The 26,261-nt window shown below is 52.1% G+C and overlaps 2 protein-coding genes across 3 annotated transcripts; both read right to left on the minus strand.

The window, feature by feature from the left end:
- Positions 1-965: 965 nt before the first annotated feature.
- Positions 966-7,724, minus strand: CDX2 (caudal type homeobox 2). Of its 2 annotated transcripts, none has more exons than XM_034663821.1 (3): positions 7,040-7,724; positions 3,406-3,551; positions 966-2,125 (listed from the first exon to the last, which is right to left on the minus strand). In XM_034663821.1, exons 1-3 carry the CDS (start codon positions 7,578-7,580, stop codon positions 1,874-1,876), a joined length of 939 nt encoding a protein of 312 aa, XP_034519712.1. In that variant the 5' UTR covers positions 7,581-7,724; the 3' UTR covers positions 966-1,873. The 2 variants fall into 2 exon arrangements, with proteins under 2 accessions (XP_034519712.1, XP_034519713.1); XM_034663822.1 differs by having other exon boundaries at positions 1,893-2,125; positions 3,410-3,551.
- A 7,589-nt stretch (positions 7,725-15,313) lies between these two features.
- URAD (ureidoimidazoline (2-oxo-4-hydroxy-4-carboxy-5-) decarboxylase) lies at positions 15,314-24,952 on the minus strand. The gene is made up of 2 exons (XM_019807150.2): positions 24,721-24,952; positions 15,314-16,440 (listed from the first exon to the last, which is right to left on the minus strand). The coding sequence occupies exons 1-2, from the start codon at positions 24,893-24,895 to the stop codon at positions 16,094-16,096; spliced, it is 522 nt and encodes a 173-aa protein (XP_019662709.2). The 5' UTR covers positions 24,896-24,952; the 3' UTR covers positions 15,314-16,093.
- Positions 24,953-26,261: the final 1,309 nt, after the last annotated feature.

Raw genomic sequence — 26,261 nt, forward strand, 5'->3', positions numbered from 1 at the left:
CACCCGGAAGGGCCGCAGAACCGGGGAGATGCTGCAGGCGGTATTTAGGTCTCGCTGCTTTGCTCTTCCTCCCCAGCCCTGGGGCCACCTCCTCCCTCTGCTGGGGCCGTGATTAGGGCTGGAAGGTGCATGTGGGAAGACCGAAATGGAGAGCAAAGCCCTTCTCCCCAGGCCCTGCCTGCCCAGAGCACCCAGCTCGGAGTCTTCCAGGACCCGAAACCTCAAGGGCAGCAGTCCGGGGCCCAGAGGATCGGCCAGATAACAAGCAACCACCACTGAAAGGGGCTCCTTATACTGGTTCTTGAATTCTTTGTGGAGTGAGGGGGTGGGGGGCAAAGGAGGGAGTTTCGCAACACAGGGCAAGTAGTGGAGGCAGACGAGAGCTCACAGAAATGCCCAGTGATTCACAGAAGACTATATTCCTGGAAATGTTCCCTTGAGAGAACAGAAAATGGAACATTTTTACTTAATGCTTATGTTAATTAGCTGGATCGTGGTACATCCCTAGGGTGAAGGGAATCACTGATGAAGGGAATGTCTGCAACTGCCTCAGTGTGGATTTGATGAGATGCTTCGAGGGGACTCTCTCACCCCCATCCCCCCGTAATTCTCGGCAGCTGGGAAGCAGCTGACCATTCAGATGTGCATTTTGCCCAAAGGCACCCCCAGGAGAACCACACATTCCACAATCCAAGGTTGGGCTCAGGCTTGGGGGCAGGGAAGGTCTCAGAACCTGCTCCCTCAGGCTTCTGACGCTCTGAGGTAAAATGAGGTTGTCCAGATAACCTTCTCCACCCCTTCCATGATTTTTCTAATACTAGCTTGCAAGTAGACAGGATATTTCATTTAAAAAAAATTCTGGATAAAATCTGAAGACGATAAATACTGAATCTGAAATCTGGAAAGCTCATTTATCTCTTTTTTTTTCTTTTTAGAAAAAACTCAACTATGTTCAAATACCCCCCACTTCCCTTCACCATATCACTTCTCTCCCCCTGGATCCAGAAGGCTTTTTAAATGCTGGCTTGGATGTTACACAGACCAACAACCCAAACAGCAGCAACAACAACAAAAACTCCCCTTCTTCATCAGCCCCAAGATTGTGAAAATGACAGGAAGTCCAGGTTGGCTCTGGCATTTATAGCACTCACATACATTCAGCCCAGAGAAGCTCTGGTGACAGGCTTTCTAAACAAGGCCCTGTCCCGGGCCCTCTTGTCAGGCCTGGAGTCCAATAACCACGCCCCTCACACCATACACCGCACATACACCAGCCAAGCCCTTCCTGGCCTGGGAAGGGAAGAGAAGAAAGACAAAGACCTGGGGGTTCTGTAGTCTTTGGTAGGTCCAGGTTTCTATCATAGCTGCCTCTGACTTTTGCAGTTAAATCTTGCCTGCCCTTGAGGCAGGAGGGACCAGCTGGCCCTTGAATGGCAGTGAGTAGGCAGTAGCCATCTTGGCTTCAAGCACTGACGTTCCCCCTGAGTCCCTCCCTCCCCTCAGCTTCAACCAGAGATGCATCCTGTAGATTCTGGAGGCCAAGAGCTCGGGAGGACGGGGCTGAAAACCTGGTCTGTTTAGCCAGTCCAGGCAATGCTTCTGCCAGTACTAAATGAAGCCCCGGTTGTCATATCCCATCTCCTCGCTGGCAGAAAGTCAGACCAGAAGAAGTCCAAAGCTGGGAGAATGTCTTCCTTGAGGCCTCCAGCCCCACTTGTCTTTCCTCCTGGCCCGCATTTTTCCTCTGAGAGCTAGGTAAGTTGGTGTACATTTGTGGACGGGAGGGGAGGGGGTCTCTCCTGAGGATTCTAGCAGAGTCTGTGCTCCTCATGGCTCAGCCCGGAATCGCTCAGCTGCTGCAGGCCACTGTGGGTCACTGGGTGACAGTGGGGTTTAACACCCCCGCCGCTGGCCCCAGAACCCCAGGGACAGGGCCAGGCACCGAGCCTTGCAGAGCAGACACGGGACTCAGGGGCTCGGGGACGCTTCTCAGAGGGCCTGGCTGCGGCTGGGGGGCCTGCGGTGCGGGCGGCGGGGCTGGCTGCGGCTGCTGTTGCTGCTGCTGCAATTTCTTCTTGTTGATTTTCCTTTCCTTGGCTCTGCGGTTCTGAAACCAAATTTTAACCTAGAAATGGAAAATAGAGAAAAACAGAGGGTGGTGAAGGTGCCGATGGCGGAGGGGGGGGGGAGGAAGGGCCCTCAGCAGCAGCAGCAGTGTCTCTCTCTCCCTCTCCAACTACAGAAGGGCCCTCTGGAACTCAGGGCCCCCCAGAGCTTGCCCCAGCCTTTATCCGAGAGCCCCATGACAGTCCGGGGCTGGAGCCCTTCCCGAGCCTAGTACGGCCTCAGGTGAGAAGAGCCATCCTCCCTCCTTGTTCACCATGTTTCGTTCCAAGGCAGCCTTTATCTACAACTTTACTGGAAGAGTTCAGAGTCTCAGAACCAAGGAAAACAGAAACTGCAGAGACTTTCCTACAGCAAGCAAGAAAAGACCAGCATGAATATCCTTCAAAAGGACAACCTTTGGCCTCTCAAAGCTAAACTGAAATGTAATACTCCTCACCTTAAAGCTGAGAATGAGATTTAAAAAAAAAGATTTAAAGGAGGGAGGGAGGGAGGGAGGGAGAGCATGGAAACATGGTAGGGAGGGGCAGAGGGAGAGGGAGAGAGAGTCCCAAGCAGACTCCCTGAGGCTCGTGGAGCCCCACGCGGGGCTCGATCCCATAACCCTGATATCACGACCTGAGCCGAAACCAAAAGCCAGATACTTCACCGACTGTGTAACGCAGGCGCCCCCTGAGAATGAGATTGAATGTGAGGTTTCCTGGCGGTGGATTTGGCCTGTTTTTTTCCTAGACCATATAGCATGTTCATGAGTCAAGCCTCACTTTAGTTTTTACGGGCAGGGATTGGGGTCTTATATTAATTTTTCCCCAGGTATGGTGCAGGGCACAAAGAAAATAGGTCCTTAAGTCTTCTTTCACCTAAATAGAATTCTGGATTAAACTACTACTCAGTTTTTTTCTTGCACCTTCCGGGTCCTGGAAAATGGGGGGGGGGGAGGGAATCGACATCCAAAAAAGACAATTAGAGGCGAAAGAACCTTTTCTAAAAGCATTTGGAAGGAAATACTATCTGTCCTCCTGCCTTGTTTATTTATTTATTTATTTACTTACTTACTTACTTATTTTAAGCAAGCTCTACACCCAGCGTGGGGCTTGAACTCAACAACTGCGAGATCAAGACTTGCACGCTCTGAGCCAGCCGGCGCCCCTCTACCTTCCCGCTTTAATCTGCCCACAGAACTAGGTAGATGCTGGGGCCCGGCTTCTAATTCTGCCCGAGGAACCCCACCCCCACCCCCAGCCAGTGACCAGGCCCTGGAGGGAGCAAGGCAGTTCCCACCTGCCTCTCGGAGAGCCCCAGCGTGGCGGCCAGCTCGGCTTTCCTCCGGATGGTGATGTAACGACTGTAGTGAAACTCCTTCTCCAGCTCCAGCCGCTGGTGATCCGTGTACACCACTCGGTATTTGTCTTTCGTCCTGGTTTTCACTGTGGAGGAAGGAGAAGTTAGGGCTGAGAACTGCAAGGCGGCCCATCAGTCATGGGTAATGACAAACCTCCCTAACCCAAGGGCCATTTCTCTTCCTCCACTGCCCCAGGGGGCCAGGGTTTGGCTGGTTCCTGCCGAGTCTGACAAGACCCCCCAGGGGGTCCTGAGGGAAGGGTGCAAGGCTATCCAAGACAACTAAACTAACCTTGGGGTTAAGTGGTTTTTAAAAATGAAGAAAAACTAAAACCTCATATGTACACGATAACAGAACCCAACCACCCTTCCGGTAAACCAAATAGAGTACTGGAGCCGGCTAGGCCGAAGGGAAAGGGGGCAGGACCGAATCTACAGTCCTGGGAGTATTCAGATTTGCAGGCCTGCCGGAGATGGAAGTCCACCCTAAAAACAGCTGGGGTTGTGGGTGTGTGCTGGTTACAATGTGTGGGGTGGTGGTGTTACTGTCTGTTTGCTTTATTAAAAGTGGAAAAGGGGGTGCAGGAGCTGACAGATTCTCTCAAGTCACCAGAATCTTCTCCCAGGCACGCTAGGCCCATCTGGTGGAATTCTGAGCTGGGGTCTGGCAGGTTGAAAACCCCTCCCACCCTCGACATTGCATACCTGGCTGAACCTGGTTTGGCATTTGGCACTTTTTCTTTTTTTAATCCCCCGTTTATTTCTGCTACAAACTCTGCCAGAGCTATCCAGACCAGTGATCTATGCTCATTGGATTGAGTCAACATATTAAACCTCAGATTGATTGTTTTACTGAAGGGCCTTGACAAATAGTGCCGTCGCGGTTGGAGCAGGCCCGAGCCTGGCGTCTGCACTGAGTCTGTCCTGGGTCAACCCTTGGCAGGGCCCTGGCCCGGAGCTCTTCCCTCCTGGTTGGCCCCAGGTCCAGGTCTTCTGCAGCCGAACAGGTTCAGTCACCCGGTGCCCAGTCCTACAGGAAGATCTAAAGGGTCTGGGAGTTTCTTGGAGGTGTTTAATGCCCCGCAGGCCGACTTTGTTCAGGTAAAACCCTTTGCAAACCACAACAAAAGCGCCCTGGGAAGATACAGGCCGGATCAGAGGGAGCTACCCCCAGCCACTGAAAGGGGAACACAGTCGCAAACAATGCAGGACAAGGCGATCTTATCAAAGAAAAGCCCTTTCAATGCCTTAATAACAACCGCATTCTGTTTGAATTACCACTACTGAGCAAATGGCGGTCCCGGCTTTCATCCCCCTCCCCGCCAGGCGCATTAACATAAACACGGCCCGGCAGGCGCATTTGAATGGGCGCAGCGGCCCCGACCCCGCGCCTGCTAAGAAAGTAAAGGGAACTAACACATTCTGAGAGCTTTCCAAGTGGAGGGCGCGTTCACACGCGTTGCCGCCTCAAACCCACTCGCGGCTGCCAGGGGTAGTCGCCCCGTTTTACAGATGAGGAAACTGAGAACCAGACTAGGTCACGCAGGTAGTATCAGGCGCGGCTGACACTGCAGCCAGGTTGGAACCTAAAGGGCACCTCCAGGGCTGGGGAGCAGGGCGCAAAATAAAGTTCTCCGAGCTGAACATCCCAGTAGCAGTGCTCGCCTTGGGGTGCTCAGGAGCGGCTCTTGCTCCAGTGCTCCCCTTTCAGTATCCCGGACGGTCCGGGCACGCGGTGACCAGGACCCTTGTGCGCTCTGCGGCCCGCGCCCCAAGGGACTTGGAGGCGCCCCGCACCCCCTGGGAACCAAGGAGGGGGCTGGAGGAGGGAAGAGATGAGAGGAACTTGTGAGAATTCATTATTGACTGCGAAAGTCACCACCCTCTTTCCGGGCCCTAAAAGAGACAATGGCAGGGCTGGGAAGGTGTATATCAAAGCGGGCCGGGCGGAGGACCAACCCCCTAGCCCCTTGACAGATGACGCTCCGCAGAGGAGCCGGGCTCTGGCCCGCGGGCCGCGGCCTCCCGACATTAACATCACAAGGGCGCCCGGCGCCGACTGCGGCCTTGCCACCTCGGCGCGGGACATCACAGCAGCCTCTCATCTGCTGACCCCGCGGCCAGGGCTCCTGTGGCTCCTCTCCCTCTCCCCCTCCCTGGCCCCGCGGCCACTCTCCCGGAACACACCAAAGGTCTCCCTTAGGGCCTCCGGTCGCTGCCAGTTGCGCCCCAGGCAGGCTCGGTAAGAGAGAGCCTTCTCTGAGACAGCGCTCTGTTCAGAGGAGGGCGCCTTCTCTTGGGGAAGGGACCTAGCCGAGGCTCCGAGGCTGGCCCTGTGGCCTTCTCCCTGGGCGGCCGCATTTCCCACCCGGCATGTGCCCAGTGACGCAAATACCGATGCCCAGAGACAGCCCCCAACGACTTCTCTGATTTATACGGCTGTAATTGGCTATAAACCTCTGCAAAGTGGCCATAACCGGCTTACGGGCCAGGCTGGGCCAGAAAGAAGGGAAGAGAAAAAAGCGGAAGTGCAGAGGGCTAGGAAGACTTCAAGGAGCGCAAAGGGGACGCCAACAGGACTCTCCCACCACACCTATTCGCACTTCCTTCCCACTTTGACACACATCCCGATACCAGAAGGGGCAGACCCGTAACTAAGGAGCCCCCACAATCCGGCAAACCTAGGATGTCTGCAGGGACATCTCTTGGGCAAGTTTCTTGAACATAGGCGTGCATGTACACACGTACACACACACACACACACACACACACACACACAACCGAGACCCTGGAAAGGAAGGGTGGGGAGAAATGATTCCTGTCTGGACCAGAAACTGAATCCTCACCAAGGATTCTGCCCCTTCCCCCTCCGCAGACACAGGAGGACTCCCACGACTTCTTGCCCCCAGCCCTCCAGCTTTTGATTGAACTAACTCCTTTGCAAATCAAAGGTTCCATGAGGGGGTGCGTTCCTTTCCCTTAGTTCCCCGGGCCTTTCCTGCAACTGCAGCTTTGCCGGGTCTCCCTACTGCCATAGCTCTTGAGATCTCTTGAATTGGCCCGAATGGCCGAACCTGGTCCCACGCCCATCCTCGCAGCCCTCCTGGTCCCCCAGGCCACCATTCTTGAGTGGCTCAATGGCGTGGAAAGAAATGCTCTGAAGCCCTGCCCGGTGGAGTGCGAGGCTCCCTTTCCCCCGCGGCTCGAAGCTGCGCGCCGAGCGCGAGCGGCTGCAAGTGGGGAGGACGCGCTCCTGCACAGCCGTGCTACGCCGACATTCCTGGGAGCGTCCTGAGAATGTTGGGACCGTAGGAATGAAGGACCGCTGGAAAGAGGAAGGTTCTCCTCTGCCCTCAGCGGAACACGGGTTGGGAGACCAAAATATTCACTCCCGCCCCCCACCCCCCGCCAGCCCAGGCGCGGTAGAGAAGCCGGGCAGTCGAGGCCGCCTGAATTTGTCTCCCGCCCCGGCCCTCCTGGCGCGGAGCTCCTAGACAGCTCTGGACGCCTCGGTCGGCCCTGGACACGCGGCAGGCCCAGCAGCCCCCTCCTGCGGGACGCCGCCACCGCCTACCTTGGCTTCCAAGCGACGGCTGCGCGGGCTTCCGCATCCACTCGCACAGGTTCCGCCGCTGGCCGCCGGGGGACAGCTGCTCGGCGGCGGCCGTGGCGGCGGGCCCGGGAGGGCCGGGGTTGAGGGTCTGCAGCAACCCCGAGGCGCAGGAAGGCGCGGCGGCCGGGTGGTGCGGGTGGTGGTGCGGGTGGTGGTGCGGGTGGTAGTCGGCGGGGCTGCTGTAGCCCATGGCGGCGGCCGGAGAGCCCCCGTTGAGACCGTGGGCGACGGCGTTGGCGGCGGCCGCGGCGCCCCCCGGCGCGTAGCCGTTCCAGTCCTCTCTGAGCGGGGCCCCGTACGCCGCGGGCCAGGACGGCCCCGGGGACTGCGCGCTGTCCAAGTTCGCGGCCGCGGCGGCCGCAGCCGCCACATGGTAGCCGCCGTAGTCCGGGTACTGCGGGGGACTGACGAAGTTCTGCGGGGCCAGGTTGAGGCCGCCAGAGTGGCGCACAGAGCTGGGGTACATGCTCACGTCCTTGTCCAGGAGGTAGCTCACGTACATGGTGGCGAGGGCCCGACAGCAAACCTCACCATGCTGCCTGGGGACGGACGCTGGAGGCTGCCGGAGGGCGCGAAGGGGAAGGGGCGAGGGGGTGCGGAGAAGGGCGGCTGGCTGCGCCCCAGCCCGCGGAGCTCCGCAGGCTCCTCGCGGCGCTTCTGCCTCTGAGGCGGTCCCACCCTCTGGCCTGCCTCCTCCCTCCTCCCTTTCTTCCTTCTTTCCACCCACCTCCTTCCCACTGGGCTGCAGAGGCGGGGAAGACCCGCCACAGGCTGGAGTGCGGAGCCCCAGGCCGGCGGCCTTTCGTGATTAACGAGTGTTTACAAGACTCTATTAGTAATGACACAGACACCAATGGCTGGAGACGTCGAGGCGCAGCGCGCACCCTGCGCACAACCCCCCGAAACACGATTTGCATTTTAAAAGATAAGGGGAGGGGGGAGCTCGAGAGACCCGATCACAGCTAAATATTCAAACCTTTATTGTTAAGAGCTTCCTCCTTCCAACCTGGTGCACTTTAACCTCCAATCACAGGTTCAAAGAATGAAATCTAGGGACTTGCAAAAGAGAGGGGGGGAAAGAGCTATCTTGGTGGGAATCTGGGCTTGGAGACTAAGTAGTAATGTGTATGCATTTGCGGGGTGGAGGCGGGGGGGGGCACCAAGAAGCTCCTTCTATACCAAAGAGAAAAGAAAAGGGAAGTCATTACTTTGATGACAACGTTTTTGACCAACCTGGGAGATGACCAGCCGAGCCCTAAGAGATGGGCCGGTTCTTGCGCTCCCTGAGCTCCTGGTCCGAACGACTGCGCGCCCCAAACAACTGTCGCTGCTAATCGGTTATTTTCTTCCCCCAAGGAAACTCTTGCCCCTCGCACGAGATAAATGATGACCCTTGCTTCAGGCTTCATCTCCGAGTTCATTTCACATTGGGGATTTAAGATAAATCAAGGCAATTAATTTTTTAAAAGCATTTACATTCAAGACTCAAAACAGTCAAACCAAGGAGCCTGTGGTAGATGTCAGATTAGTGGAGAACAGTAATGGAGGGGGGCAAAGAGTGGTCGCTGGAGTGCTGGCAAAGTTCTCCGTTCTTGATCAGGGTGCTGGTGACACGGTATGCTGTCTGCGAAAATTCAGCGAGCCTACCTGTACATGTTTATTTCACTTAAATAACGGTTAAAAATCAAGGGAAAAAGAGCCAGAATGTCTGCTAATATGTACCTAGGTATATGTCATATATCATACCTTTGTCTTAAAACACTTTCTGCTTTACAAAGTAAAACATTATCGGAAGAAAATTATCTTTCTTCCCCAGGAGACGGGAAGGGAACCCGGGCCATTAGTAATGACTGCTTCTGAAGAACTCCGAGTGGGGAAGAGTTGAGAAAGTTTCCTTTTGGTTGTGAAGCACTGTGTCAAGGGGCCCGGGGCTCGGTGGCGGCTGCTGGGACCGGTGCTGCGCGGCCTGGCTGGGAAACTGCCCCGACAGGAGCGCAAGGCGACGAGATTCGTCTTGCGCACGCGCCCATCTCGGTTTAGCCGCTGCAGGGAGCGGACCCGCGGTAGCCTTCCAACCCTTCTCTCCAAGCCCAGCCCGCGCTGCCGGACTAGGATTTGAGGATCGCAGCGGCTGGGTGCGTGGACTGGGCGAGATGTCTGGGTGGCTTCATCTCCAGATCTGCACTTGTCGGTTCTCATTGTCGAGCGCTCTCTGGTATTTGTCACTTCACCTTCTCATCTCTGGAGAGCTCTTTCCAGGGCCCTTTATCTCCCTTGATCCTCACATCTCCCTAGATGGGGAACAAAGCTGGTGTTGGCGTCTCCATTTTACGGATGACACCCACCAAAGCTGCAGAGTGGAGAGAGGCCGGGCCAAAGCAGGATCTGAAATAGCCCAGGGCTGTGGGATATCCTGCTTGCGGGTCCCTTCGGTCCTTTGCGTTTCCTAAGGAAGATGGTTAAAAATCAGGGGTCGGTGGAGGGTCAGAGAGCTGAGCACTTAAGAAGTGGGAGGCAGGAGCAGGTCCTCCATGGGGACCTACCCGCCTGGCCCAGACAGCTGAGTGTCATTGGACCTCTCAAGAAATAAAATAGGAAATACATTGCAAGCCCCATTACAGAACCCAAATCATTGAGTTGGGGGACGGGGGAGAAAAGGGGAATCGTGCAGTCCTGATGAGAATGGGGTGAGAATGTGGGAGGTTAAGTGGTGGGTACTGCAGACTTTTGATCTACCAAACATCTTCCCCTTCTTCCTGGAGACACAATTCCTCTTTCTGTCCCCCACAACCCCCTCCCAAGCCTCGAGCTCTGGAAGCCGAGGCCCAGGCTCAAGCCTGTGTCTTCGGAATGTGGGCATTCTTTGGAACAATCACTTTATTGGGGACAGCCATTCCCTCCGCCCTGCAGTGGCCGCTTCCTGCGTTTTTATGGCTCGGCCGCTGGCCGCTGGCTAATTGTCCCGGTTTTCCAGCTGTGTCTCTGTGCTCTGTCCCCGAGAAAGGGCTCTGGACTGCCCGCCCAAATGCTTTAGGAGCGGCCAGGGTTGCTCTGGCCCCAGGGGTCACCCAGACCCCAGCACTGCCTGGACTACAGGTAAACCCTCATTTGGGGTGCAAGAGCTGGAGAAAGGAAATTATGGTAAAAAAAAAAAAACAATAAGCAATTGGTTTTCTTCATGGAAAATCAGCCTGCATGGCAGTAGCATGCACCCCCACACACACACAAGTCCTGGGTCTGGGCTGTTTGGCGAGGGGAAAGGAGCCTCTACTGATGTCCTTGGACAAGCTCCTCAGATTGGAAATGTCCCTTCACATGCCCACCTGGGTCCCCAAAGAGCAGGGCGGCAGGAGCAGTCAGAGATCAGAGGAAGGTGGGGGATGAGAAGGAAGCTTGGGTGTCTTTTCATTGTGATGGCTTAGCCTCCACAGGTCTTTGTCAGGTGCCCACCCTCTGGAGGCCTGCTCTGGATGGGGCTCCACCAGCCTTTGGGTGCAGATGTGTGGCCTGGGAGGGTGTAGGCACCGCCTGCATCAGAGCCCTGGGGGAGAGCTTTCTCAGTCCCGGACCCAAGGTGTTTGGCGGCTTTCTTAGAACCATTTGGCCTGAGCTGAGAACTGCCTGGGATGGTTGTCCCCAATGTCTCTGCTCAAGGGCTCCTTTCCAGCCAGTACCTCTGGTCTTCAACCAGCTGCCCCGCCAGAGAAGCCTTCAGCAAATCGCTCTGGAGGAGGCACACTGGTGGAAAGCTTGGGGCTGGGGTTGGGCTGAGGCTGAATGTGACCCCATGAGCTAAAGCAAGCTTTTAAGGGCAGGAGAGGGTGGGAAGAAAGAGACCCAGGTAAATAAAGCATCAGGAAGACTACAGGGCAGCCACAACTCAGTTATCAAAGGGACGCCTCTTTGTTGCTAACATTGTAAAGGCCATTCAACATTCCTTGGAGAGGGTCAGGGCTTCCAGAATTCAGGCTGGTGGCAAGGGCAGGGGTTCGGGGCAGGGGGGTAGTGGAGGGGGGGAAGTGTGCGGCACAGGAAGGGGCGGGCTGCTCCTCTAGGCAGATGGGACACTCCTTGAATCCACAGATCATTGACAGGACTCTTTCCCTGCTCAAAGGTCCCCAGTGTTTGCTCCAGCCTGGGGAACCCTCCTTTCCCCTATATATGTAGCTCCTGAAAACTGGGGCACCTGTGACCCTTGTAACCCAGATAGGATAGGCGTTCTCTGTCCACCTTAGCATGCAAGTCTACCTTCGGAATCCCATTCAAATCAAGGAAATTATCCAAATAGTGCAACCTTTCTGTTCTCCCTCTCCTCCTCCGCACAGGAAACCCTCACCCTGCATTGACCTGGATTCCCAGGATAATTAAGGAAGAGTGAAAAGAAGAGAATGTGGTTTGATAAAATTGTGCAGCTTGGTAATCTACGCTGTTGTGGAGAAATAATTCGATCTGTACTTAATTTGGTGTTTTTAAGGAGTTCTTCAGCCATTGCACACAATCAGCAACCCCCCCCCACAAAGAAAGGCTCAATAATGGGTGGTTTGACCGCAACACCCCCACCTTGCTCTGCCACGGCCCACTCAGCTAACATCTCTGGGAAGGAAATCGATGTCAGTGTCCTTTCTGTGGGGTGTCCCCAGAGTCCATTGGCTGCTCAGCCCCATCAGGCCACAATGGATCCCAACGTGTTCATTCCGAACAGCAGGGAGGGCCTCAGCTGTCCACAGCTGCCTAGGCTTCACTCACAGGAGCAGATGTGTCTCTGCCCCCATTAGAGTCAAGAATGCCCCCCCCCAACCCTCAGCAGCAAACTGAGTGTCTGGTCTTCTCTACCTGAGGAAAAGTTCCTGAATTTGTGGGAGGTCATTAATGGACTAGAGTTTTACCACTCAGTGGAGTGGGTGCAGGAGAGTGGGGAAATCCACCACTTTATTCCTCTCTCAGAGGGACCACCAGACTTTCTTATCCAAGGCAAGGAGCTTACATTTTTTTATTATGTTCTTCTATCCAAAATATATTCTTAAAGCCAGGAGATTTAGGAAAAGAAAGAGCCTCAAGAGAGGGGGTGATATTTGGGTACAGAAATCTGGTTTTGCTCATTGGGGGAATGTCATGAAAGTCAGTGGTTGTGGCCTGGTATCATTCTTTCTTCTGAAACTAGAGTCTGTGTTCACAGTGGAGGTGTTGTATAACCCACTCCTATTCTGTGTAATGGATGAGCACTGAGAATGATTTAAAGTCCCTCGGGGGAGAACCTTGGGGTTTCACCCTGAAGAAAACCCTGGATGCTTAGGAGAATCAGGCCTCAGGCCAGCAACAGCAAACGTTATCACTTGCTCATTACGTGGAAGGCCTTCAGTTACCATTTGTTCACTCACCAACGTCTGTGCCTAGAGTGACCTTTGCTTATCATATGAAAATATGTTCCGAGGAAGCCCTACACAGTAGGCTTTATGAGGCTGAGGGAAGGGGCTCAGATAAGGTTCCGCTCTGCTCTCCTTGAGTCACTGGGCCCATTGGAAAGCTACTCTCCCTGGAGGGGAGGCAGGGGACTTACTGTCTGTGTAGCACTTCCACTTTACAGAGGACAAATCCAAGGCTCAGAGAGGTTGGGCGACTTTCCCAAGGTCACACAGCTAGCTGTTCCAGTCACTAAAACCAAATGAGCTACTATAGGTACATTCTTTGGAACCCATAAGACTCTGTACAGATGTTAATTATTACTAAGGCTGCTGGTGCCACCCTGGAAACACAAAACCAACTAGCCGATTCCCGGAATCCAAACTCCCCGCTCCCACCCCCCACACCAAATAGTACCAGAACAATCAGGTTCTGCTGTTGCAACAGTTCTGACTACTTCCCACATCTTACTTACTTCTCTCTTTCACAGGCACCTGCTAACTGCTGTTTATTAGTTTACTGAATGGTGAATTTTCCATAAATTCCATCCCAAAATTTTCACCAATTACCAAAGAAGGTAACCATCTATTCCTGTCCTGCAGTAAATACTTTCTAAAAAGAGTTCTTTATTTTTGAAATGGAACGGATATCCTAAGGCTGATCTCTGGAAATGTGTCAAATTTAAAATGAGTAGAGAAATTCATGCAAAGAAATTGTGTTGTCTTTTTCCCCCTTCCCTTCTTCCCATGCCAGTGTCCGTGGACATCTTTTGGACACACAGACCAAAAATCCGGCTTCTCTGGGCAAATAAAAGGAGGCCCCCCATTTGGTTTCTCCATTACGCATGTGAATGCAAAGCTCGGATTGGGCTCGTGAATTCCTAGCGGGAGCACTCTCAGGTCTTTCTGCTCACAGCACTGGCCAGGTTGGTCTTGGACATTTTAAGCCTGGACTGAAGATGGGCGAAGCAGCCCCCGCACCTGGGAAGGGAGTGTGCCTGGAAGGGTTGAAGCTTTAGGGAAGCTGAAATCAGCTCCTCGTCTTCCAACTGTTTTTAGCATTGCTATTGTGTTGTGTGCGTGTGTGTTAACGAATTAGTAAGTAAAGTATTAAATTATCCACCTAGAGTCTGCACCAACCACTCCTGGGACCCGAGACACTCGCTGAGCGCGCTTGGGCCACCCCGCCGCCTCGGCTGGTGTGCAGGCGGTCTCCACCATCCAGGTTTGTCTCCCGCATCCTGCGCACCGGAGCGCGGAAACGACAAACGTCTCCGCCAGGCCAAGGCCCGCAGAAGCCAAGGGCGTGTTGCTGTGTGAGCCCACAGAAAACTGCTGTCCCAGACCTTGGCAGCCACAGGTGACCCGCCCGCGCAGGACCGGCCTCGGCCTCTTTGCTCCTTCTGGAGAAAAAAGCCAGAGCTGCGGCAGGTTTTGCCAGCGCCCTTGCCAGCCCCGCAGCGCCCACGTCCCGCGTCCTGCGCCTGCCCGCAAGGCTGCAAGTGCTCAGGAGACTGTGGAAGAGGCACCGCTTAGCCTGCTCTTCCTCCCCTTCCGCCTCCCAGCTCCTTTGAGGGGGCGGATCCAGGGTCTTCCCCCACCATATCTCCGCCTGCAGAAAGAAACAATTTTGGACAAGCTTTGAAATGTAACTGTGTGATTGAGGACACCCAGGTGGGGCCTGAGAGGTCCGATGGCATGTACACTCAGTCTACAATTAAAGCTGGAAGTGCCCCCCCGGGGGGGTGCCTGGCTGTCTTAGGTTGAGCACATTTACAGGGACAGTCCAGACTCTGCAGTTGGGGCCCATCTATCTAAGTGGACTCATCTTAGGTTTGGGCAGAGTGGCTTGAATATAGTGGATTCGTGTACGTCTCAGACCCAGCCTGTGGCACTTGTATCCTGGGCCAGAGAACCCTCTGTCAAGAAGCAGATTTCTTGTGTGTGTCAGTAAAGCCCCCAAGTTACCCTGTCTACAGTGAAGCAGGCGTCTAGCCCCAGGCCTGAGGGGCCCACCGCTGCCTTGGGGTCCTAGAGCACAGGAACTGAGTCATCAAGCTGCCTTTGTAGTGTGCACCTGGTGTTCCTGCATCCAGAGAAGGCATCTGGCACTAGGCCCAGGCAGAAGAGGCCCTGGCATTAGTCTACAGGGATGTTGGTAGCCACAGCTCTCTTCCCTGGCACCCCACCTAGCCCGTCACCAGCTTCTGGCCTTCCCTCTTACCACAAGCTGAGAACACCTGTAAGGTGGGGAAGGGATGGAGGTTCCTTGTTTGAAATACCTGGTGTGGTGAGAGTGGCTTCTTTCTGTGGAATTCAGCCCCCCAACCAAGTTGTGGCCACACTGCTTTTTGTGAAAGGAAGGTTTTCTTGCTGCTGTAGCTGCTGGACCTGGTTTGGTCACTAGTGGAGGCTCCAGTCTTCAAAAGGGCCAAACTCTGCCTTCACTTCTTACCCTGTCTGCATCTGGGAGGACCGGTATGGCTCGCTTCCCCTCTGTCAACAGAAACTTCCATAGTGTTTGCTGGGGTTGGATAGACCTTCCAGTGCTTGGGGATGAGAGGGAGAGTGTGTGTGGTGAACCCCTTCTGCATGAGTGGACATTCTGGCCCTCAGTGCAGACCACTCCGGAGCCCCAGGGTTCAAAAGCTCCCCAGAACCGGCCTATACGCATCAGAAAGATTGCACTGGGCACCATTTTCCTCCATTACCTGCTTTATTAGCTCTATGGGGGTGGTTCTCATCTTCACCTTGGAGGCCAGAATATCCAGCAGTACTCAATGAGTATTGTTAAATTATTTATTTTATTATTAACTTTTTAATGACCGATGGGTCTCCTGGGGCAGCCTGAGGTTCTGACAAGCCAACTCTCAAGGGCCCATCTCTTTGAGAGTCCGGGGTGGGGGCGGCAACCTCTGGGAGAGTCGGGGAGGCCGCCGGCCCCTGACTTTTAGGCCGGTCCAGCTTGGAGACACCCCCACTCCCACCCCTCTCTCAAGAGCGACTGTGGCAGCTACTCTCCCTGTCCCCACGGGGCGCCTTCCCAACGTTGGCCCGTCGCGAGGCTCCCATCCGTCCACCGACCGATCTCAGCTTCACCAGCGCGGAAGACCCAAATCAGTACTTTGCTTTTCTCGCTCCGGCTCCCGTAGGCGCCCAGAGGGAGAAAACGACTTCTGCTCACTTGTTAATGTTGGGTACAGCAAATGAGGTGGGAGAAGAAAAAACAAACTGACAAACCGCTGTGGAATACAGATTCCTTTTCCGCCCGTTTTGTTTTGCCGCTCGGGCTTAGCAGGAGAGGATGCGGAGCCAACAAGAGCTGGATAAGCGCTTCGGAATCCACAAAGGCCGGTGGTGTCAACGGGCTGCAAAGGGAGTGAAGAATTGAAGCAGCGAGCTGGATACATCGGGGGCAAAACACGAACCTATATAGATATTTTGGCAAAGCGTGCGCGGGTGAGTGGGTGGGTGGGTGGACAAAAGGGCTCATTATTCCTGTGACAGCTTCGTTCTCCCCTCCCTTTGGGCGCGTGTGGACGCCTTGCCGGGCCTGCGCCAGCCCCCCGTCCTTTCCTGTCCCGACGTGCGCCCCGGCTCCCGGGCTCGCGCGGTGCTACGCTCTGGCTTGGTCGGCGCCCAGGAGGTCGGCGAGACGCAGGTGGCCGATCTTCTTCACCTCGCCCAGGGCGGTGCGCAGCTCCTGCGCGGGCGGGCAGTGCAGCCGGCGCGCCAGCTCCCGCGGCACGGCCGCCCGGTCGCTCAGACGCGCGGCGAGCACGAAGGGGAAGCCGAAGCGCGCGCGGTACTGCGCGTTGAGCTCCGCCAGCCGGAGCCGCTCGTCCGCGTCCAGGCTCGTCAGGCCCGCGCCTCTCTGCTCCCGCTGCGACTCGGCGCTGAGCTTGCCCCGCTGCATCTCGCGGCCCGCCAGGTCCGGGTGGCAGCGCAGGATGCCCTCCTGGCCTACGGCGAAGCACAGACACGCGGCGGTAGCACGTTACCGCGCCGCGGAGAGGGCGCACAGGGCTGCCTGCAGGCCGAGCCCGGCCTCCTGCCCCGCCCGAAGAGGGCTTCGCGAGGGAAGCAGGGTCTTCAGGAGGTGACGAAGGGCAACAAGGGGTGTCCTGGGGGTGCAGGGGTGCCCACTGCAACCGCCCCTCAGACACGTCCCGAACCTTGCGCCCCTCCGTCCCAGCTTCAGGGGCCTCGGCCTGGACCCAGGGGCGGGGCGGGAAGTGACAAGTTTGTCCTTTGAGACCTTGGGGCAAGAAGAGAGGAGGGGAGAGGCCACTGGGGCTCGGAATTTACGACTTGCTCGGGAGGGAGCTGGGACGCGATAAGGAGACCGAGCATTTCGTATCTTTTCAAAGTCCTTTGCTCTCAAGGGGGCTTTGATGTCGAAGAGGGCCGGACACGAGGGCCCGAAGACTTCCTGCAAAAGCCACAGAATGGGTTTGTTCTGTTCCAAAGGAGAAGGGCGGGGAGGGTCCAGAGGGATAACATCCACGGGGCTTGGCAAAGAAACGGCCAGGATTTTGTGATCCTAAGCGTGAGTTTTGGGCTTCTGGAATCAAGCATCCGAAGAGCCTTACACGTGATTAACTGCAAAGAAGCCCATTTCCAGCCGTAATTCCACAGCCATTTGAATGAAAGCGACTTTCCTCCTTTTAGGAAAATAGCGCCCACTCACCACCTGTCTGAGGCTGTTTCCCCTTCTCCAACTGTAGGTCCCAAAGTCACTGCAGAGACTACCTTGGAGTTTTCTTGGAAGATACCTTCTCATAATCTCCTAAGCCTAAAATTGGAAACCCCTGGTGTGACACCTGAGATTTTTAAATCTTAAGCCAGGGAGTTTCCCTGAACCCTGGCCAACCATTTCACTTAGGTCTCTAAAGAGAGATTCGAATCCTTGAGGCTGGGCAAGATTTCAGATATGGGAAGCAGACAGCTGTAATCTGTACAATGAGGGTAATGACACCTAACTTGCCGAGTAGCTGTGAGGATTAGAGTCAATTCATTTCCCTAAAACACAGTGCCTGATGCTAGAAACCATCCAATAAACAGCCATTATTATTAGTCGTAGTACACATTGTAACTGGACAGCTGGGAGTATCTGACTGTGATGCTGGGGTTGGTTGTGAGCTCTGTTGGAAAGGCAGATCATTTAAAACTCGGTTTAGGGGTGCCTGGGTGGCATGGCGGTTAAGCGTCTGCCTTCGGCTCAGGGCGTGATCCCGGCGTTGTGGGATCGAGCCCCACATCAGGCTCCTCCGATATGAGCCTGCTTCTTCCTCTCCCACTCCACCTGCTTGTGTTCCCTCTTTCGCTGTCTGTCTCTATCTCTCAAATGGATAAATAAAATCTTAAAAAAAAATAAAACTCGGTTTAGTTATGGCACAAACCTCTCGGTACTCAAACCTCATAGTTTCTGCCCAATTAAAGGATGATTGGGATGGCACCATCTACCTCATAGACAGTGGCCAGGTCGGGAAAACTGGGGGGTGGGGTGGGGGAGCAGCTGCATTTAAGAGGGCATGCAGTGAAAGTTCCAGTGGGATTTGGTGACCTGCCCAAGGTCACTTAGCTAGTAGCTCAAATGCCAGGGGATTTGAGGGCACTGGCTGCCCCTACAAGGTTAAGGGGTGCTTATTTAAATGAAACTCCTGTCACCAATTCTTCCATCTCTATAACACCACTATTTTAGACCCTCTCTCATGGGCCCTGTCCCTGGGGCACTGCAAACGTGAAGGGGTTCTTTTCCATTTCCTGCGTCCAGCCTGGTCTGGATGGGACGAAAATGAAGGTGTTAAATTCCCTACCTGCGCTCCCCACCCCAACCCCTGGCCCTGGAGGTTGGCTGTGCCCAGCGGGCACCTGTCACTCAGAATCTACTCCGCATCCACCCAGTTTTGGGCCCTGCAAACAGCCGGCTGGGGACTGGGGAAACAGAGTCCTGGGTGGCTCTATAGGTCCTGACCCCGAGGGCTCCCCCTGTGGCTCCCCCTCCTTGCATATTCAGGTTTTCAAAGCAGCCTGTAGATGGTGGCCGGAGGGGGGGCTGTTGCTGGCTGAGACCCAGTCTTCTCACTAACCCCCCTCTCTCAGCTTCCCCACCTCCTTATTTATTACTCCCTAGGGCCCAACTCGAGCTTGGGGGAAGTAGTTAGCTACTGGAGGGTGGCACCAGAGTGGGGGTCCTTCCCCTTAGGGCCTCCAGCGGACTCCCCTAGCCCACCACAGAGCAGAGAGAGGTGGAGGTGCAGCGGGGCTGGTCCCACGTGTGCCAGACCTGCCTCTTCCCTTTTTTGCTTTTGCACCTCGCTTCTCACTCCCCTGGGTTCATCTCCCCTCTTGAAAACTGCCACCTGGGGTTAATGTTTGCCTAGGATTGAGCCTGTGTTTTACACTGTTTGTGGGGAGGAGAGGGGGAGAAAGGAGAGTAGGGAGGCCCAGAAAAGGGCAGAGCAAAGAAAAGGACACACACACACACACACACACACACACACACAGCTGCAGATGAAAAGATAAAGGTACAGGGAATCCGTTAGAGGATGGTAGCTCAGAAAAAAAGAGAACCTGATCCTGTTCAGCTAAAGACCCCCCTTTACTGCCCCACACCACTGACCCCATGAGTGCTCCCCAGGGCGGCACTGACCCAGCCCAGTGGAGTGTCCTGTGGTTCGCAGGACCATTTCAATGCTGCCTGTTCTCCAGTCTTTCCTAAAATCCTGCTACTGCCTGTGCCACTGGCATGTCGCACGTAGACATGTAGGTGTAGACGAGTAGTATTTGCTACGGCCACGAGTCAGGAGTCTTTGCAGCGAGGAGAGCTCCTGGCGCATAGCTGACTCTGTTCCGGCAGGAGAATGGCGCAGGGGACGGTGGCCACTGCAGAGCAGGCAACTGGCGTGGAACCCCGGTCCAGCCCACCAGGGTCCCTATATCAGTAGGAACTAGTGCGTTCTCCCTCCTGGTACAATGGATCATCTGTCCCCTCTGTTGTGTTCTTTTTTTTTTTATATATAGCTATTTTTTTTTAAGATTTTATTTATTTATTTGACAGAGATAGAGACAGCCAGAGAGAGAGGGAACACAAGCAGGGGGAGCGGGAGAGGAAGAAGCAGGCTCATAGCGGAGGAGCGATGTGGGTCTCGATCCCAGAACGCCAGGATCACGCCCTGAGCCGAAGGCAGACGCTTAACCGCTGTGCCACCCAGGCGCCCCTCCTCTGTTGTGTTCTTGAAGCCAGCCCCTCTTTTCATGTAAAGGCTACAATTTCAAACATCCATTTCTCCTCCCCAACCCACCCCCCCCGCTTTATCACCATCAACACACAAACATGGCTTAGAATCGCTCATCCCATCAAGAAAATTAAAACCCATCTTTGATACCCTATCGCCCTCTAGTTTCTCTGCTCCTCCTTACAGCAAACTCCTCAAAGGAGTTGTCTACTCAGTGTTCCCCCCTATCTCACCTCCTCTTCCAGGTTCACTCTATTAAGCTTTCAGCCCCACCCACCAACCAGTGTGCACTCGTCAGGGTCACAGATGATGCCCAAGTGACCAGTGTTCTGTCTTCTTCCTCGGCCTCTTGAGAGAATATCACATGGTTTTTCCTCTCTCCTTCTTAAAAGATTACCATCGCTTGCCTCCTTTCTTTGCTGGTTCTTAGTCTGCCAGATCACTAACCCTGAAGTACCCAGGGACTGAGTATTTACTGTCTTCCCTTCTGTATTTACACTGATGCCCGGATGTTCTCATTGGGTCCCAGGTCTTTAAATGCCATGAGTTTTGGGGTTTTGTTTGTTTGTTTTTAAAGATTTTTATTTATTTATTTGATAGAGAGAGGAGAGAATGAGGTGGGGGAGGGGCAGACATAGAGGGAGAAGCAGGCTCCCCGCTGAGCAGGAATGCCATCCGTTTTTTGGGTGACGCCCAGATCATCTAGCGTACAGCTTCCCAGTGAGTTCCTTTGCTCTGGTCCACACGGACACTCAGTATTTTCCTTTGGATGATGATTAGGCAACTCAGACTTACCAAGCTCCCATTTCCACCTTGTCCTCTCAATTGTCAAGTTTTCCTCATTGTAGAAAACAGCACCCCTACCCATCCAGGGCCTCAGATTAAAAATTTGGGAGTTACCCTTAATTTCTCTTTGTTTTTGACCTGCCTTCCCCCCAAATTCATCAAAAAAACTTCTTGAAGTGCGGCTGGGTGGTGCAGTCAGTTAAGCCTCTATGGACTCCTGGTTTCAGCTCAGGTCATGGTCTCAGGGTCCTGAGATCCAGCCCCTTGTCAGGCTCCGCTCTCAGTGTGGAGTCTGCGTGAGACTCCCTGTCCCTCTGCCCCTCCCCCATTCTCTCTCTCTCAAAAATAAGTCTTTAAAAAAACTGCGAGTCTAACTCTAAAATGTACTCTGAGAATCCAATCACATCTCTCCATCTCTCCTGCTCCAGCCTTAGTCCAAATGAACATCACCCCTCACTTTTACCACCTCCGCAGTCCCTCTACCTGACCTCTCTTCCCTTATATCCCTCCACTCTTCACTATTCTCCACGCACCCTGGGCTTTCTGTGTTCCCCAAATGCCAAAAGTCTCAGGTTCCTTTTCTTAGATGGCCTTCTCCTAGATCTTAGATGCTTCCTTCTCATCTTTTGGTTTTAAACTCAGATGTCACTTCCTAGGAAAAACCTCTTTTGTTATGTATTTTCTTCTAATAGTTTCTAGAATGTGAAATTATCTCACTTGTTTATGTTAATCCTGTCTCTCTTTACTAGAATGTAAACTCACTGAAGGTAGGCACTTATCTCGTTCACTGCTCTATCCCCAATGCTTGGGACAATTCCTGGGGCACAGCGGGCATCTGATCAACACATCTCTCTTAGGAAGGAGCGCTATGTGGTTTTTTGGATTGAACACGTTTTAATAGTCTCTTCTAAATACCTTATACTCTGCATTTCAGGGAATTATTACTACCTTTTTTATTCATTCAACAACTATTTTCTGAAATAAGTATTAAGTAATAAATTATGGAACTGTTGAAATTTTGAAATGTCACAAGGAGATACATGATCAACCCTATTTTATGAGAGGGTTTTTTTTTTCCTCTTTGATTTTTAACACAATCAGTACCGAACTGGTTTGTTATTGGCTGTGTGTGTGTGGGTGTGTGTGTGGGTGGGTGTTTCAACCATCTTCCCTTTCCTTTTGCCATACCCCTTGCCTGGAAATCAGGAACTGATTGGCTCAAAAGGATGCTGTTGCCACCGAATGCTAAAAGCTGAATATTAATCCTGGACTGCCACCTACTGACCAATAATCATCATCGTGCATCCCAAATAGATTGTCAACTTTGGTTTACTCTAGAAACAAGATTTTAGTTTCTGTTAATGGTAGAGGGTTTTCTTAGATCATGTATAAAACAAAGACTTGACCGGGTAGATCACCATATCTCAAACTTTTCTTTAAGGTGTATTTTAGTTTTAGGATTCAAAGACTCTTACACCCAGTTTGTTCCCAACCGTGCAAAGATTAAAGCTAGACTAGTCAGTAAATCCCATTTTACTTGCTTAGTTAAACAGCCAAACATAGGATCTGGGACATCAAGCATTAATATTAATTGAATAAATTACTGAACAAAGAGATGAAACCCCTAGAAAATGTTTCTAGACTGTTCTGATTCTCTAAAAATGCTGCAAAGGCTGTTGGGTTGACTATCAGTGTTTTGAATTCCAGTTCTGCCACTTTCTAGTTGTGTGTTCTTGATCAAGTTATTTAATCTCTCTGTGCCTCAGTTTTTCATCAATAAAATGGGTATAATAATAATACCTGCTTTATAAGATTATTTTAAGGATTAAATGAGTTGACAAATGCAAAGTGCCTCAAACACACCAATAGTAAGGGTCAAATGCATTTTAGCTATTGTTATTATTAGTTGCCTATCTAACAACATCCCCCTCCTCCCCCTCCTCCCCCTCCTCCTCATGGAGATGTTTAGATACAGTGTAACCACACATACAGCATTGAAGCTCTGCTCCCAGCTGCCTAAGACTGTGGACACCAGCTTAGGGCTGAGAAGCAGGCTCCACCCACAGGGAGGTCCTTCCACAGGACAATGTCTAGTGCAAAAGCAAACAACCCTTCAACTCCCTCTGATCATTTTGTCCCACTGACCTGCCAGTAAAGTCACTCCAGGTACAATGTGTGGGGAAGGGGCAATACCAGGAACCATCATCTTTCAAGATTATTTTACGATCTCATCTTCTGAATCATTTCATGCATTTAAATCTTTATTTTCACTGTTCACTGAGTGGTGTAGGATTCTGACACTGGCCAGAATACAGAGTTCCCATTGGGTTAGGAGAGGGATCAAATACAAGCCTCAAGAGGGAAAGGAGGGAGTGAATGCCAATCCCCAAATCCCACTTTGCTCAGGATTGTGATTGGATTTAACCTTAACTAGACTTTAACTAACCTTAACTAGAACCTCTGCTCAAACCAATTGGGGTGACTGCTGGTGGGAAAGAAGACAGAAATAGGGAAATTTTAATTTTATTATCTAAGTTCCTAGCACAGTAAACCCTAAATAAATGTCGAATAACTGCATAAACCAGTGAATACTAGATTTAAATTATCCATGCAATACCTTCCCTCCCCAGCCCCACTACCACCCCTTGGGTATTAAGACAAATAATGGGATTTTTCTCCTTTTTATTTTTAACTTGATAGAAAAAAATACCATTCATAAGGCATTCACATCCTTTAAATATTCTTTCCCCTCTGGCCTAGAAGTCTTTCATTTGACCTGTGTTTTCCTGTCAGACATTTTGAACATGGGTTCAAGTGGCTTCTTGTTCTTTCCAGCTCACTCTGCGGGCTGTGGGCTGACAAGGGGAGCCCTTTCCTTCATCAAGCCAGGGCTGACCTTTTCTGTGAGTCATCAGTCACAAGGCTTTGGTGTCTGTCAGCCCCACTAATGCCTGAGCCCAGTGGCAGAGCTGAGAAACACCCTGAGAAGTGGGTGACTGCCAACATAGTCCTGACATTTCTGTCAGTTTGATTTTATGACACTGTCTTCCCCTCTTGCTAGATGTGCCTAAAATAAGTTAAAGTGAGTTCCTTCCTTGGGAGACATTCATCTGACAATGGGAAACCATCCTGAATGTCAAACTCTGGATGGATAAGCAAGAGCCTGTTAGTTGGCTTTGTAATGAAGGAGAAGAGAGCGGCAATTCTGGCCCGACCCCTACACACACACACACACACACACACACACACACACGCACACACACACACACACACACACCCCAGATCTCTGCGGAAGGCCCCTCTGTGAGGGCAGTCCTTGCCCCTCGCCTTCCTTCAGGTTTTTCTGAAGATAGCAGGGCAGCCTCGGAAGCAGCCCTGGCTCTAACCCTTGGCCTCTGAATCCTCTGAGGCCATGTGTCATTCTGAGTCACTTGGGGTTAGCCTAAACCTCCACCTCTCCTCACCCCACACCCAGAAGTGTCTCCTTTTCTCTCCCTACCCAGAGGAAATCAACAATTTCTTTCCCTTTTTCCAGAGGAATTCCTTTAGATTTTTGTCTTTTTCCTTTCACTCCCTCAGGGAGTTGCTGATCTGAATGAGTTTACTCTCCTCAGCGGTCCAGTCCAAACTGGCCCTTTCTGGTAAAAATGTCAGCCATTTGCTCTTTCCCCTGGGCTCCTGAGATAGTCTGATACTGCGCTGTCTCCTCTCTTGCATACAGGACATTCCCAAAGTGAACACACTTGGCTAAGAGAGGGTGGGCCCTCAGCCTGACCTTTGGCTTTCGAGCGACTGTGAGGCCTGAGGAGACAAGTGTCTGTTTCTCTTTCCTCCTGACCTCATAGCTTTAATATTTAACAGCCACTTTACCTGAGCCAACATATGTCTCTTTTTTAAAAAAATTTTTGGGGGAATTTTTTTTTTTTTAAAGTAGGCTCCACGCCCAGTGTGGAGCCCAATGAGGGGTTTGAACTCATGACCCTGAGATCAAGACCCGGGCTGAGACTAACGCACGTCTTTAGTTCTACTTTTGGCCTAACATCTTGCAAGTGTTTGACTCCCATTTACTAAGTCTGAGAAAATTAAACCTGACAATAAAGACTGCTAATCAATATATCAGTAATGAGCAACTAGGCTGAAATATCTAAAAATATTTTGATAAACATATTTGAAATCCCTTTGTAGAGATTCTCAGCGTCTAATGTGGAAGCCTTACCTGACTGTGGAAGGGCATCAATAAAGGCAAAAAAGTGCTTCTCTAAATCTTCCAAGTCAGAGAATGGGCGCTGGGACCAAACAGCAGCTGCGATCAGAGGACATCTCTCAATGACGTTCCCAAATACATCCACAAATTCTCCGAAGTCCATGGAGTTGACCTTCTCAATGTCCATTGCTTGCGTTCAACCCGAGGCAGCAGAACGTCAGCTTCCCTCTCAAAAGTGAGTGACGCTGGCTCTGCTTACCAGCTTACATTTGCTGAACGCACAAGCTTTTTTTTATGCAACACCAGCTTGGCATGTTTTGAATGCCTCTGGCAGAAGCGGAGCCACGATACTTGTGTAATGAGCAAACACAGGCTTAAGATTCTAATCCAGGGAGGGGAGATCCTTACATGGGAAATGCTTCCCAACAAACCTTTCCCACAAAGCCAGGAGGGACCCTATTTCACTGTGGGCATTCAAGCCAAAGACATTTTTGGTGTCATCAATATTTTGATGTCAAGGGTATCCCAGGAAGTTTTCTCTGATAACTCAAAGACAGATCACAAGTCCACCCACTTAAAATGTGATTTCCCATCTGTTCTGCTAGAGAGGTCAGGTCGTTTGTTTTATCCTTTCTCTGTATCTCAGATGCTTAACATAATAAGTACTTCATAAATGCTCATTACACGGTGTCTAAGAAATAATTGTGTCCCATTCTCAGTTGTCTCTCAAACACCATTATGTTACTTTCTTCCTGATATGTGCACCTATCTGAAATCGCCTTGCTTATTATATTTACTTATTTGCATATCATCTCTCAGCCCCAACTAATTCCATGAGCTTCGAGACGGTGTGTTTTGTTTGCCTTTGTGTCCTGGGTGCCTAGAACCGTGCCCATGGTAGGTCCTAATAAACACCATGGGGTGAATTATTTGCCCAAATGACCACATAGAGTAAATTTCTCACCCTAATAGCTTTCATGTACAATCAAAACAAAAAAATACTGTGGAAGATAAAGTCAAGGAAAAAGGGGTCAAAATGTTAAAGAAATTGCTGCTGTTTCCCTTTAGATCCAAAAAAAAAAAAAAGCAAAAGTAATTCTAAAAGTCATACTAGCTACATGTTTGCTTTCAACAGAGTCAAAACTCAAGGTACAGCAGCCACATTAGCATTAATAAGCCAGTTACATTTGCCACTGTGGTTTATGAGAGGCAGGTGACAATAGTGCCCTTGACAATCTATCAGCAACCACAGATTTTGTCCTCCCTCTGTTTGTAGACATTTTCCAGCCCAGGTCCCCTCTGACCACCTGGGCCAAAAGGTCATGGCTGACAGAATGACCAAGACTTCATCTCTTAAAAAGAAGTTGATAAAATTTGCTCTTCAAGGAAGTAAATCCAGGGTCAGAAGACTGCCATTACGGCTTATCTTCATATGTGACAGAAGATATGTAAGAGTAACGTGTATTTATAATGGTCCCATGTATATGCGAAAACACATTGAATCCCGTAGTGTGTACTCAGTTTGGGGCATAGAACACAGTGCGGAGAGCACG

The sequence above is a fragment of the Ailuropoda melanoleuca genome, chromosome 7 (genome assembly GCF_002007445.2).
Source record: "Ailuropoda melanoleuca isolate Jingjing chromosome 7, ASM200744v2, whole genome shotgun sequence".
NCBI lineage: Eukaryota > Metazoa > Chordata > Mammalia > Carnivora > Ursidae > Ailuropoda > Ailuropoda melanoleuca.